Source organism: Squalius cephalus (genome assembly GCF_949319135.1).
Source record: "Squalius cephalus genome assembly, chromosome: 17".
NCBI lineage: Eukaryota > Metazoa > Chordata > Actinopteri > Cypriniformes > Leuciscidae > Squalius > Squalius cephalus.
Window position 1 is genome coordinate 1,869,262 of NC_137138.1, and position 13,077 is coordinate 1,882,338.

Below are 13,077 nucleotides of genomic sequence, written 5' to 3' on the forward strand. Positions count from 1 at the left end.
CATCAAACAGGAGGCATCTTGTGTGAAGACCATCCAAAGGCCAGTGACATAGAGTTTTAACAAATTTGATATTAAGGAGTTAAATACATTTTAAACAAAGCAATCCTGCTACTTTTTAGCCTTATATGCTTATGAAATGTTTGTCCATCAAAAAATAGTCTAACTTTGTGTGTATAAACTATATATTTTATATTTTTATCAAATTTCCTAGTGTCCCACATTAGGAAATGTGGTTTCCAAATCCGGGACAGCATGATCAGCCTAATGTGGGACAGTACTTAAATGAGTCAAAAATGTGTGGTGGGGCATGGTTTGTGGGACAAACATGGTTATTTACATGGTTTTAGTCTTGTAATGCAATATTACAATACTGTTAATGCAGATTTTTACAGTCGTGAATTTTTTTATTCTTGGGGGGCGGTTTGAAGGCTCTTTTTTGTGTGTATGTGTGCATGTGCATGCATACGTACGTGTCTGTGTATGTGTGTGTGTGTGTGCAAAAAATGTCCCACATTTGGGCAATCCACCCTGTATATTTAAAAAAACTAATTGGTTAGTCAAATGCTAAATTCTTTTAGTGAAAATAATAATAATTTAACTGTAGAATTTATTAAGTTAATAAAGTTAAGTATTACTGTGATTTTACTAAGCCTCTGAATTATTTTTCAGATTTAGTCAGTTTATTCAGTCAGATTTGTGTCATCAGCTCTTCCTCTGCTCTAAAATCATTTTACTCTTTTCTATCCTCATGAACTTGATCATGTAGAGAATACCACTGGATCATCTGAGCCTCATTCAGACACATCAGATCTGTCTGTCTTGTCTTTAGGCTACCACATACCAGCTATACCGCGAATAGCAAATGCCTTGAGCAAGACACACACAAGTTTGTACAAATCCGAACGGAGAAGAAAGGATGTTTAAGTAACTGTGCTTGAGGCATTATTGTTGACTCCCAGATCAACTCTTGATCTGGGAGTTTCACAAACAGTATCTCTAGAGTTTACAGAGTAAAAGTGTGTGAGTGTAACTGTTATTGTATGTTCTGTATCATATGAGGTATTATTTCTATATGTTGACCAATAGGCCTGTGTTTCAGTGGCCGACACAGAAACTGTTATCTAGAGATCCAGAGCTGACGAGTGACGACTGATATAATGATGATTTAATGATGACAAATAATCACTGAAATATCATTACTACAGACAGTTAAATATAGGCAAATATCAGCTGATTTATCAGTCATTATTTCATACAGTCACTGTATACTCAAATCATCATAATCACCGTGATCTTTATACAGTCTGTGCAGTGTTTTATTATTTGTTCATCTTTATCTTAGTGTGTCTGGTTTTAAACACCAACCTTTCACAGTGTTCACACTCAGATTTGATCATATTCCTCAGACTTCTGTCCTTTTTGTAACCCGTAACATTCTCATGTCTCAAAGCCCTTTTGAACACATTACAACACACGTGTATTATTATTATTATTTTAATAACTGCTTCTCTTTATAGTGCAGATCAGCATCATCTGATGAAGATGACAATAAACCAGAGACTGGTTTTGTCTGTAAAGATCCTCTGAGCAAATCACTCTGAGCAAATGTTTGAGCTGTTTTAACTGAAAGCATATCTTAAAATATGTCAGTTTCATTGCATGTGTCTCACATTGCACAACTCTGTAAAAGTTAACTCAACTCAAACTGATTGAGAAAACTGATTGTGGCAAACCATTTAAGTTTAAAAATAAATACATGAGTATTGTGAACTTATATATATTGATATTATATATATGACTCAATATATATAAGTTCACAATACTCATATGTATTTATTTTTAAACTTAAATGGTTTGCCACAATCAGTTTCCTCAATCAGTTTGAGTTGAATTAACTTGTTGGGTTTTACAGTGAATAATATTTTTTCTAAGGCACATGCATTTAAAGGCACTTTCCTAATTAAACTAAAGCCTAATCCTGGTTTAATCTAATTGGCGGGGGGTTGGGGGGCTACGAATTCTTAATCTGGCCCTGACACACACACACGCACACACAGGCACACACACAGCCTGAGCCACATTCTTGAATGTTTTCCTGCTGCTGCTTCTGTCTCTTCCTACACACACACACACACACACACACACACACACACACACACACACACACACACACACACACACACACACACACGCACACAGTTAAACATTTTAGTTTCAGTATATTCAGTAATTTCACTGAAGGACTTTTCTTGTATGTAACTCTAAAAGTAGTTTGAGTACTGAGTTTACAGTATTGGAAAGCACTATTTATTGCAAGCAAACCACATCATACAGAATTTATACAGTGCATATGTGGATGAAGGTTCCCAGCATGCAGTGCGTGTATAGGTGCCAGCTCTGGTTGAGTTATAGGCAGATCATTCCTCCAGCAGGGAACAGTCCAGGTGAAGGTCTGAGAAAGAGATTTTGTGCCTCTATGAGATGGCACCACAAGACAGTGTTCGCTTGCAGAGCACAGGGTTTCTGGCTTGTAAGTCTGGAATAATGAGTTTAGGTAGAACGGTAGCAGAGCTGTTAGGTTTTCTGAGATAATGGCACGTAGTGAACGCCTATTGTAAATAATCAGGAAGGTTCTTTTCAGTCAGAGAAGAGTCATGATGACAGACAATATCCCTTTCACATGAGACTGAACAGTTGTTTATGGTTGTATTTGTTCATTATAACATTATTTCGACAGGTAATTGGCACATAAGATCCGCACATGAAAATAGGCCAAAAACTCACATTAATTTAGTTCAGAGGCCACAAATAAAGTGCAAAAAGTTCCAGGTGTGCAAAACTTTTTCAGGTTCCTTTATCAGTGCCATGACCATGTGTCTTATTTGTCTGGTCTTATCTGCATGTATGCAAGTTATTTCTTGAGCTATTTTAAGGTAGGCACACCAAAACAAACCACACAGAACCATTCTTACCAATGGCAAGTTTCCAAGAGCCTTATTAAAATAGTTAATAGTTGGTTTTCTGAATGATAAAATGACAGAATCAAAGCATGATCTGTGTTAAAGCCCTGATATACTCACAGAGAAGGTCTTTTACATTCTTCACTTACGGGCTTTACTCAAAGAGTGCAGGACAACTGGGCAAACAGGATACAGTCTTTGGAATAGTTTATAAGTTTAACATAGGCATGTCCAGGAGATTCTCAAAAGTCAGCTCAGCATTCATCCATAACAGACATCAAAGTAATTTCAGGAACTAGTGGGTGAAGACATAAACCAAAACTCGGGACAGGTATGTATTTACTGGTAAGCATCAAATTTCTTCAGAAGCAGGGATAATGAAAATCTCTAATGAGAAATGACCTCTCAAACAGAAATGCATACTATAAACTCAGTCTCTTTTCCCACAACTGAAATGGAGAACTGAACATAACTATATATAATGTGTTACATAGAAACGCAGAAAACACGTATCTGAAGTCATATCTGAGACACAAATAACATCCAGGAAAACACAAGCTGAAGAGTCCTTCCATGAGTGCACAGAGACAAGCCAGGCAAAGACTGATAGTCACTGCAGTATTTTTTAAAGTACACCAAATGCTTTACTAACAAGCATCAGGAGTGGCTCTTTAATGCTCTGGGAAGTGCAAGCAAGCAAAGAAGGTAGATGACAGAGCAAAGTCCTGAGTTCACGTGACAGGCAATGTCGGTGAAAGAATAAATGTTAATCTATAACTTTTCCACCTAGAACAGACCACAGTGGTCTGTCAGTGCTTGCTTTACTGTCTTGGTTACAGTTGACAGCCGGTGGCTGTCTTTCAACCAAGAGAGCACAAACGATTTTGGGTCAAACTGCTCCACGCCTAGAAACATGACAGAAGAAAGGCTTTTGGCCCTCAGGCAATTTCTCCTCTTGTTAGCGGTATTACTCATGGCTGAAAATCCACGTTCACATTCAGCTGAGGTGGCCAGGTAGGTTTTTCTAGCTGTAATCAGCCTCTTGATCGTCTTCCCAGGACTGTTGCCTTCAAGTTTCCACAACCTATACTCTTCAACAGCAGCTCTGGTGGTTACTCCTAGATGCTCAGCAAGGTCATGAATCTCCTTTTCACCATACAGGACAAGGGAATTACGGTCTTTGGGCCAACACTGAAAAAAAAAACCTGTTGGATTAACATAAAAAAAAAACATGTACATCGGTTGCACATAATAAAGTTAGGTTTACGCAACATGATTTATACATGTTAAAGCTACATAATTTGTGCTTGTTAAACGAACATGATTTTTATATGTTAAAGATACATAATTTGTTTGTGAAATAAACATGATTTATATATGTCCAAGATACATAATTTGTTTGTGAAATAAACATGATTTATATATGTCCAAGATACATAATTTGTGCTTGTTAAACGAACATGATTTTTATGTTAAAGATACATAATTTGTTTGTGAAATAAACATGATTTTTATATGTTAAAGCTACATAATTTGTTTGTGAAATAAACATGATTTTTATATGTTAAAGCTACATAATTTGTTTGTGAAATAAACATGATTTTTATATGTTAAAGATACATAATTTGTTTGTGAAATAAACATGATTTATATATGTCCAAGATACATAATTTGTGCTTGTTAAACGAACATGATTTTTATATGTTAAAGATACATAATTTGTTTGTGAAATAAACATGATTTATATATGTTAAAGCTACATAATTTGTGCTTGTTAAACGAACATGATTTTTATATGTTAAAGATACATAATTTGTTTGTGAAATAAACATGATTTATATATGTTCAAGATACATAATTTGTGCTTGTTAAACGAACATGATTTTTATATGTTAAAGATACATAATTTGTTGTGAAATAAACATGATTTATATATGTCCAAGATGCATAATTTGTGCTGGTTAAACTAACATGATTTTTATATGTTAAAGATACATAATTTGTTTGTGAAATAAACATGATTTATATATGTTCAAGATACATAATTTGTGCTGGTTAAACTAACATGATTTTTGTTTTTCCATTCATATGCTGATAACCTGATTAAGTTTTAGAATACTATAAGCTGACTTTAATCAATAAATGTATTTTTTACATCCACTAGTTAAGTACATTCACAAAATTACTGTACAGTTTAAAAGCAGTAAGACAAGCAAACACATTTCTTGAATCAAATTGCTGTATTCTTTTTTAAAGTTACAATACATTTTTTACACAGTAAGTGCTATTAGAAGTAAGCTTTCTGAGTGGATTTTTGAAGTTAAAAATAGCTTAGATTCCATGAACAAATGTCAATAAACAATGACAGCATATTTGTACTCATATCACTTTAAGAAAAAGACAAGGCACAGTCAAACATGTTGTGGAAAAGGTGAACAGTAATGACCATTCTGATACAGTAAACTGCAACAAAACAAACATTAAGTAAAAGACAAAGACAGCGTCAAACAGGTGTAGAGGAAAAGGTGAACAGTATGAGTATCAAGTACTCCAAAGCATACCTTGACATTTTTGTTTTCAATTTTAAAAGCATAAGAGAAGTCAAATTGATGTATTTCTTTTAACAGTACAACTAAAGTTTCAGAGTATGGGCTACAGAAGTAAGTAGTTCTCTGCGTGTTAAAATAGCTTAAAATCCATGAACAATGTCAATGAACAATGACAGCATATCACTTTACTCTTACCACTTTTTACTCATATCAGAGTGTCCTTTTAACCAATAAGTTTAACCAAAAAACTATGCACGTTAAAACCATAAAAATAAAATAAAAACAGTGGCCAACCTACTCATATCAAACAGATTAAACTTTTTAACAAAGCAAGTTCTTTGTGAGTGTGTGAAATGAAAAGGAAATGGTCCTTATTGCAAGAGGTGAGAAACTACCTTGTGTCCATCCTGCCGTACCATGGAAACAGCTCACTCATAGAGTCTGTTTCTGAGAACTTGTGCTTTCTTGGATAGAGTGGAGCCTTCCAGCTCCATGACTATCTTCTGCAGTACCTCAAATGTACTTTTCATTTCAGGTGGGTAGTTGAGATTTAAGGCATACATAAGACCAAAAAGCATTGCCGTAGCTAATGCAAAGTTGTCTAAGCCTTGCAAGATGTTCTGGCCTTCCAGGATAATCCCGATGTCATCTGATCTGTCACAGAATTTTAGAAAGTAGATTCCCACTGTGGTCTCCTCTGTGGATTTTTGAACGAAGGCTTTGTCTCCATCCTGCAGAATGCACAGACAAAATGAGATTACTGTTAGACCTCAGTTCTAGGATTGTGGATGGTAGTCCTACAAGTTTAGATCCAAGATATCCAATTGTGAGTCGTTCGAATGGCGGAAGCCATGTTGAGCCTCCATCTTGAAAATACATTAGCCAAAGAGGGACATACCTGGAAATTCAAGCTTTGTGCACATCTATAATGGTAACACAATACACTGATGAATGAGCACTGCTTTTAAATGAACATTTCTTTTAAAACAACATTTATTTGACCAAATTTAATTTCTTAATGGCATAAACAGGCTTTACTCCCTTGAAACTTAAACTGGAATGTAACTGTTTGTCACTGCGACTTCCCGAACAGGCGAACACACGCGCACACACACATCACTTGTGAAGTAAAGTTGAAAATTGAGGATGCAGTGCATCAGGATATCGAATTGAACTGAATCGATGACATAATCATAATCTAACCGAACTGTGAGACCAGTGTAAGTTCACACCCCTAATATGTAAGTTCAAGGGACTTTATATAAATTAAATACATACACCACTTCAGCTATTATCACATGCCAGTGATCAGCGCCGCCGCTCCCACCACGCGCATCACGCGCTGTGCGTAGGGCACCAAGTGCTGAGGGGGCACCAAAAATAGCCTAATGAAAAAAAAATTATAATGCTGATATTATTTCATTAGCCTATAGAAATATTATTAGGCACATTTTAGCCATTATTATGTAACAAAAAAGGGGGAACAAGATAATTTAATTGCTCTAGTCTAGAAAGTACTGCCCCCCCGCGTTGCATGGTCCGTGCCGGTTGTTTGCGCGGGCGCCTTTGCGAAGGACGCGTTCGCGCGGACGAAGTTTGACAGACAGACAGTAGGCAACTTTTTTGGAAATGGCCCCTAAAAGACAGCAGGAGTTAGGATCTGAGAAAAGAAAGAAGAGGAAACTGCGAGATGATGCCCGTGCATCACTTGCAGGTAAGTCCATGTTTAATCATTCTTAAATACGGGAAATGTGCTGCATGTGCTGCTGCTAACGTGCCTCGAACTTGCTGACTTATGTTATTATAACTTATAACTTCGGTGCAAGCTAAATTGAGATTTTACTGTTAAACATTACCTAATACAAAGCAATACAAATAACAGACGCCAGCTAGCTGTTACTTTCTTTACTATCTTTCTTTAGATATTGAGCAGTAGTTTATGGTTTATTTTGACGTGACGGTGGTTGATACTTTCTAACAGTTAACATAAGCAGTCAGTGCAGCGCACATGGTAGGCTAACAATTCCTGTTAAATATATAAAAAATATAAAATTTCATTATGAATGATATAAAGCAAACAATACTGTTTAATTGTGTGCATTATTGCACCTCATTCTATTATGCTTTTATATTATATTATATTATATTATATTATATTATATTATATTATATTTATCAAATAGTTGATACATAAGGAATAAAGGGGGAGAACTCCTTGGCTGCCATGCTTTCAGTTTTAAATGTTTATAATTTTTTCCAGTATGAGATTCTTTGTTTGAATATTTTGTCTAATAAATGTAATTTATTCAAAGTGACATTGAATTTGGGAAAAACATGTCTGGATTATTTTAAGAATTTTTTTATTTTGCTATTCTGTTTACTGAAGAAAAGTTTGCACTTTCAAATGTGTAGTGTGTGTTGGCTATTCTACATATGTTTACAAAGTCAGCAAAGCTGTGAAGATTTTACTTTCTCTTTTTAGTGTTCTTAAGTTTTATACTGTGATGCTGCTATTGTGTTATTGGTATTGAGTTTTATGTTTGGTAATATAAAGTTAAACTGGCAAAAACAAACGTTTTTTTTCTCGGGGTCGGGGTGGGGGGCAACATAAAGGAATTATGCTTAGGGCACCAAAATGGCTAGCAGCGGCACTGCCAGTGATTATCCCTCCTTAGCATGCATGCCATGCTAACCCCTTCAAGTGTAAAAGCAGCCTTAGAAGTTGCAGTGTTTCTATTTGTTTTTGTCCTCAATTACAACCAATAAGGTGTAAATAAACAATGTGACTATGTTCAGCTTGACAATAAATTGTGTAGGCTCTTTAATAAGCCAGAGTATCCTAATATGGATAGTGTTTTCCATAAGCCCTGTTTTTAAAGGCCTATTAAATTGTAAAATTAATATTTGTAGTGCTTATTTATTTGATTCTCAATTAAAACCACAATCTATAGCATTACTGTAAATAACGTGGTAAAAAAAAAAAAAAACACTGACATTCAACAGAGCACTTAAGTATTACTTATTAATCCTGATCGGAACATCCCTACTTGCAATAGATCTTGAGATCAGATAAGTAATAATGTGTTATCTGTGGTATATTTTCACTGCAAATTCGGTCATTTTAGACCGTGAAAAAAATCCTGTGAAAGGGACTGATCAATTATCTAACTAGCAGGTTGGTTAATGAGTTTTTTTTTTTTTTTTTTTTTTACAAAAGATAAATTGTACTCACCACATACTCTTTCACTAAATTGTCTGGGTCCTCGTTGAGGTATACGCAGAGCCCCTTGATAATACACTCTCGGCCTACATCGACATCATCATCCTGGCCATGGGTGACAAGCAGAGCAGAGTTTTTTTAATACATTTTTACCCCCACTGATCTATATAAATGACTGGATTGTTCATGGAATCCTAAACTCCCAGCACGAGGTTAAGCCACCAGAAGTGTTCGAGTGGCCATATTGCTATTCCTAACTGACTTAAAGGTCCCATGACATGAAATTTTCACTTTCTGAGGTTTTTTAACATTAATATGAGTTCCCCTAGCCTGTATATGGTCCCCAATTTTCTAGAAATTTCAATCGAGCTTTTGCTATCTTTCTCTGCCTTTGAGAAAATGGAGGCTCAATCGCGCTGATCTTGAATCTCCTCCTTATGACGTTATAAGGAGGAATGTTACCTCCCCTTTCTCTGCTTTGCCCGCCCAGGCGCCCAGAGAATATTTCCCGCCCATGAGAAAATAAGCTAGGAAGTAGGAACGCGCGCGCGCGATTTTAGTTTGTCTACGAGAGATAACATGGCTTTTGAGCGAGCGAAGCATAACAATTGCTCAATTATTGGATGTACAAATGAACACCGAAGGGTCAATACAGAGCTGGGCTTGCTGAATGTCTGAAACTAAAGTCTGAATCACTCTCTTTGGCTCAGCTACACACCTCGGACAAGTAAGTCAACTATAATGATATATAAGTGTGTTGCTTTACTGTTTATGGTTACCTAGATTGTTACAAGTAGAATGTGGCTGTAACATTAGCTATGCAGCTATGCAGTTTATGTGTGTGAATACACACACTGTAACGCGAGTGTTGAACACTTCTTTGTTATTTGGATAACCGTTTTCCTGTTGGTTATATGGCGCGCGCGATATCCGCATTTCAAGATCGCAGAGCTTGATGTAATTGTAATAAGATAAATACAGACGTACATATCTCTCATGAAAAGGCAACAGTAGGTTCGCGTTAGCTGCATGATAATAACTGTAAACCATCCGAATAAAGTACCGTATCCAGACATAATATTTTAAACTAACCATTCGGAAACGTCCTGCTGGAGCCGCTGAGTTGCAACTTCTTCATCCGTTGCTTCTCCATCCGGATCAGATTCTGGGTCAAACTGAAATGCTTGAACGACTGCGTGTCTTCGTGCCATTGCTATATCCAACGTAAACATGCACGCCACTGTACCGTTGCGCAAGATGATCAAGGCCACACCCACCCTCCACCTTGCGCCGCCTTTCTCCTCCTTATTAGTATTTAAAGCTACAGACACCGAAACGGCCCGTCTGAAGGAAGCTCATTCTGGGACTGTCTTGCAGTGGCTATAATTCTGCACCGAGGCTGAATTTTTGGAAAGAGATTTCAGATACAGTACTAGGGACCACTAAGGCCTATATTAAAGCCTACAAAAAGTAGCATGTCATGGGACCTTTAAAGGTTGTATCAGCGATTTCAGGCCCAAAAATAAATGATCTGATCACATTCATCTAATCTTTCCTAACGATCCGCTAGCTGCCCGCCCCATAAGCAGGCCGTCAAAAAAAAATGTGTCTCTGTAGGCAGCCTAGGCTCTGAGATCTGCACACAAAAACAGTTGATTTCACCAACCACTCAAACCCAAAATAAATAGTGTTCTAACCAATCCCAGACAGGGGGAGGGGGTTGTGAGGTTTTGCGCTCGTGCACGGCTGCAAGCGAAGTCGGAGAACACGAGCGCAAAACCTCACAACACCCACCCCCTGTCTGGGATTGGTCTGCATCCCTGTCTGGGATGTGATCATTTATGTTTGGGCCTTTTTTGGGCCTGAAATCGCTGATACAACCTTTAATATGCTTTTTACGTCCAACCTAGTCTTACAACTGGGTGTGCATCCAGATGGTGCAACCAGCCCCAGTTCTCTATTATATATCAGTGTTTTCCCCAATAAAATGTGTACACAAACTAAATCCTGACATACTTGAGCCATGGGTTCCATGATGGTCTGCAGTCTTCTTCCCATCTCCCCTCCTCGCTTTTGAAAGACTTTTAGAAGTTTGTCAGACAGCAAATCGATCTGTGACAAAAATCTGGACTGTAGGGACATGGTGGTAATACGCTTAAATTCAGCATTTATCTGAAAAGAAAATAAATAAATAAATGCATTTCAAAATACAGTTGAAACGCAATTTGTAAAGCTATACACTGAAAAAGGGTTAAAAACTATTATCATTAACAGGAAACATGCACCACAGGATACATATACGCCGTTCTCACGCCACACCATGTTCTCACGCAGTGAAAAATACATCGCGGAGCAGAGAGGAGACTGACAACACGCTGACAGACAGGACAGACCAGGTTACTTTTCGGTTACGTTTGATATTAAACATATTAAACAAAGTCTCACCTTTCAAATTTGGTCATTTTTTAAAAGAAATATAAACAATAAATACCGTTTTGTGGCTCTTTAATGTGTCTGACAGATCGCTGTAACGTTAGAGCATCAGTTAAAGCTGCTCGTGAACCGATCATCTCTTCCTTCTAGTTAATTTATAGCCTCAAATAAACATGAACAAACATAAGAAGGAATGTTGTTTTAACCACGGAAAGGCGTCAGTACACTCCGATTTTCAAGTTCAAATCCTCTCATGTTAATCTACTAACTCTCCTGACAGCGTTGTCGGACAAAATGGCGGATGGCGAAGTATGATTGGTCAGATCACCTGTCAAACAAGCTCCCTGCGAAGGGTCAATTATAGCGCCGAGTGAAATGACTTTCTTTGAAAGAGAATTCGCAATAAACGGAGAATAACAAGTATTTTCTTTGTGATCAAGTTTAAAAGATATACAGTTCAGCCAGACGGCCTTTTAACGTTCTGTAAGTAATATCCCCTCTCCCACCCAAAAGTATTTGGCGCCATCCCTCCCTGACGTGAATTAGTTGTCATACACAGAATAAAATACGAATACATATGCCTTAAGGACTGTACACAATTTGAAAAACGTTAATACAAGTCATGATATATTAAACAGGGGTTACTGTTACCGTTAACCACCGTTAAACATGCGCACTAACTTTTGCCTTTCCATAAAATAAGTAAGGTAACTTACATAAAAACGTTACCTCGGTGAAAATACGTTCAAACGGACTACTAACTGTTTCTCAATGGCATTTCAGTTCAAAATGTTAATTACCTTCAGGCTTTAGCGTTCCACCACGATAACTTGCAGCTTCCACCTTCCAAAGCGAGAGAGAAAATGGCGGACTGGCCAGCAGGCAACAGCAGAGCAGTTACCGGTAACTGTTTTTCGTTTGAGTGTTCGCACTTCGCAGGGGGCGGAGTTTCCAGAGAAAACATAACTAATTTCTTTAATTTAAACATGATTATTTCTAAAAGGTTGAGCATCCTTCAGCATTAAATGAATGGCACAAGACTAAAATATGTTTAGATGAGAAGCATAAAATAATCATGTAGGAAATACGAAATGCATTTGTGCAAATTCAACAATCTGCCCATTGCCATTTTTTCAGTGAACCGGATGGTTCGAGTGGAGTCAGAAGCTCAGTATGAGTCAGGGAGACGTACAGAGAGATTATCAGTGACAGCCTGTAAGAACTGCCCCTTGTTGATATTCTCTTTGTAGGCTTCTAGTGTGATGCCTTTGAACATGCATGCTGTTATCCTCCCTTCTGCCTTTGCGAGTGACTTTCCTGGTGTTGTTTTCATGGCCTCCATAATCAAAAGAGTCCACCGGCTGGCATCTGTGAGAGATGTGTTTCGATTCTGCAGTTTCAGAGAGAGGCTTTGTAACTCACGCAGCACATCTTTCATCAGTGCAAGGTCTTTAACAAAACCTGTGCTGCTGAGTTTCCTCAATAGTCCACTGCATTTTCGTTGATCCAAATCAGTGCGGGAAACATCCACAGAAGCTTTCTGCATTTGTGTGGCAAGTGCTGGAAAGTCCCGGCAGATCTAAATCACAGCAGATCCACAATCACATCAGGCACTCTCCATGAATCACATTATCAGCTAAAGGATTTTTATTTAAATTTGCTGCATTTCAATTTAAATAAATTAAATTTAATTTAATTTAATTTAAAATTAAAAATTACACTGGCGATGAACAGTAATGCAGCATCATATCACATGTGTGTTATACTGTAGATTAATGTTCAAACACAAGAAATGTACGTTTGCAACTGCAACACTGACTAGTGATTTAAAAAAAAAAAACTCCCAAAATGTCCAGGTTATAATTTACCCTAAAAACCAAAAAGAATAATAACTAGATGTACCGCATCGCGGTAC

General features: G+C 37.2%; 1 protein-coding gene across 1 annotated transcript; it reads right to left on the minus strand.

Moving 5' to 3' along the window:
* Positions 1 to 5,800: 5,800 nt before the first annotated feature.
* LOC307144481 (uncharacterized protein) lies at positions 5,801 to 10,897 on the minus strand. Its single transcript, XM_079846879.1, has 3 exons — positions 10,746 to 10,897; positions 8,742 to 8,834; positions 5,801 to 6,240 (listed from the first exon to the last, which is right to left on the minus strand). The coding sequence occupies exons 1-3, from the start codon at positions 10,869 to 10,871 to the stop codon at positions 5,938 to 5,940; spliced, it is 522 nt and encodes a 173-aa protein (XP_079703005.1). The 5' UTR covers positions 10,872 to 10,897; the 3' UTR covers positions 5,801 to 5,937.
* Positions 10,898 to 13,077: the final 2,180 nt, after the last annotated feature.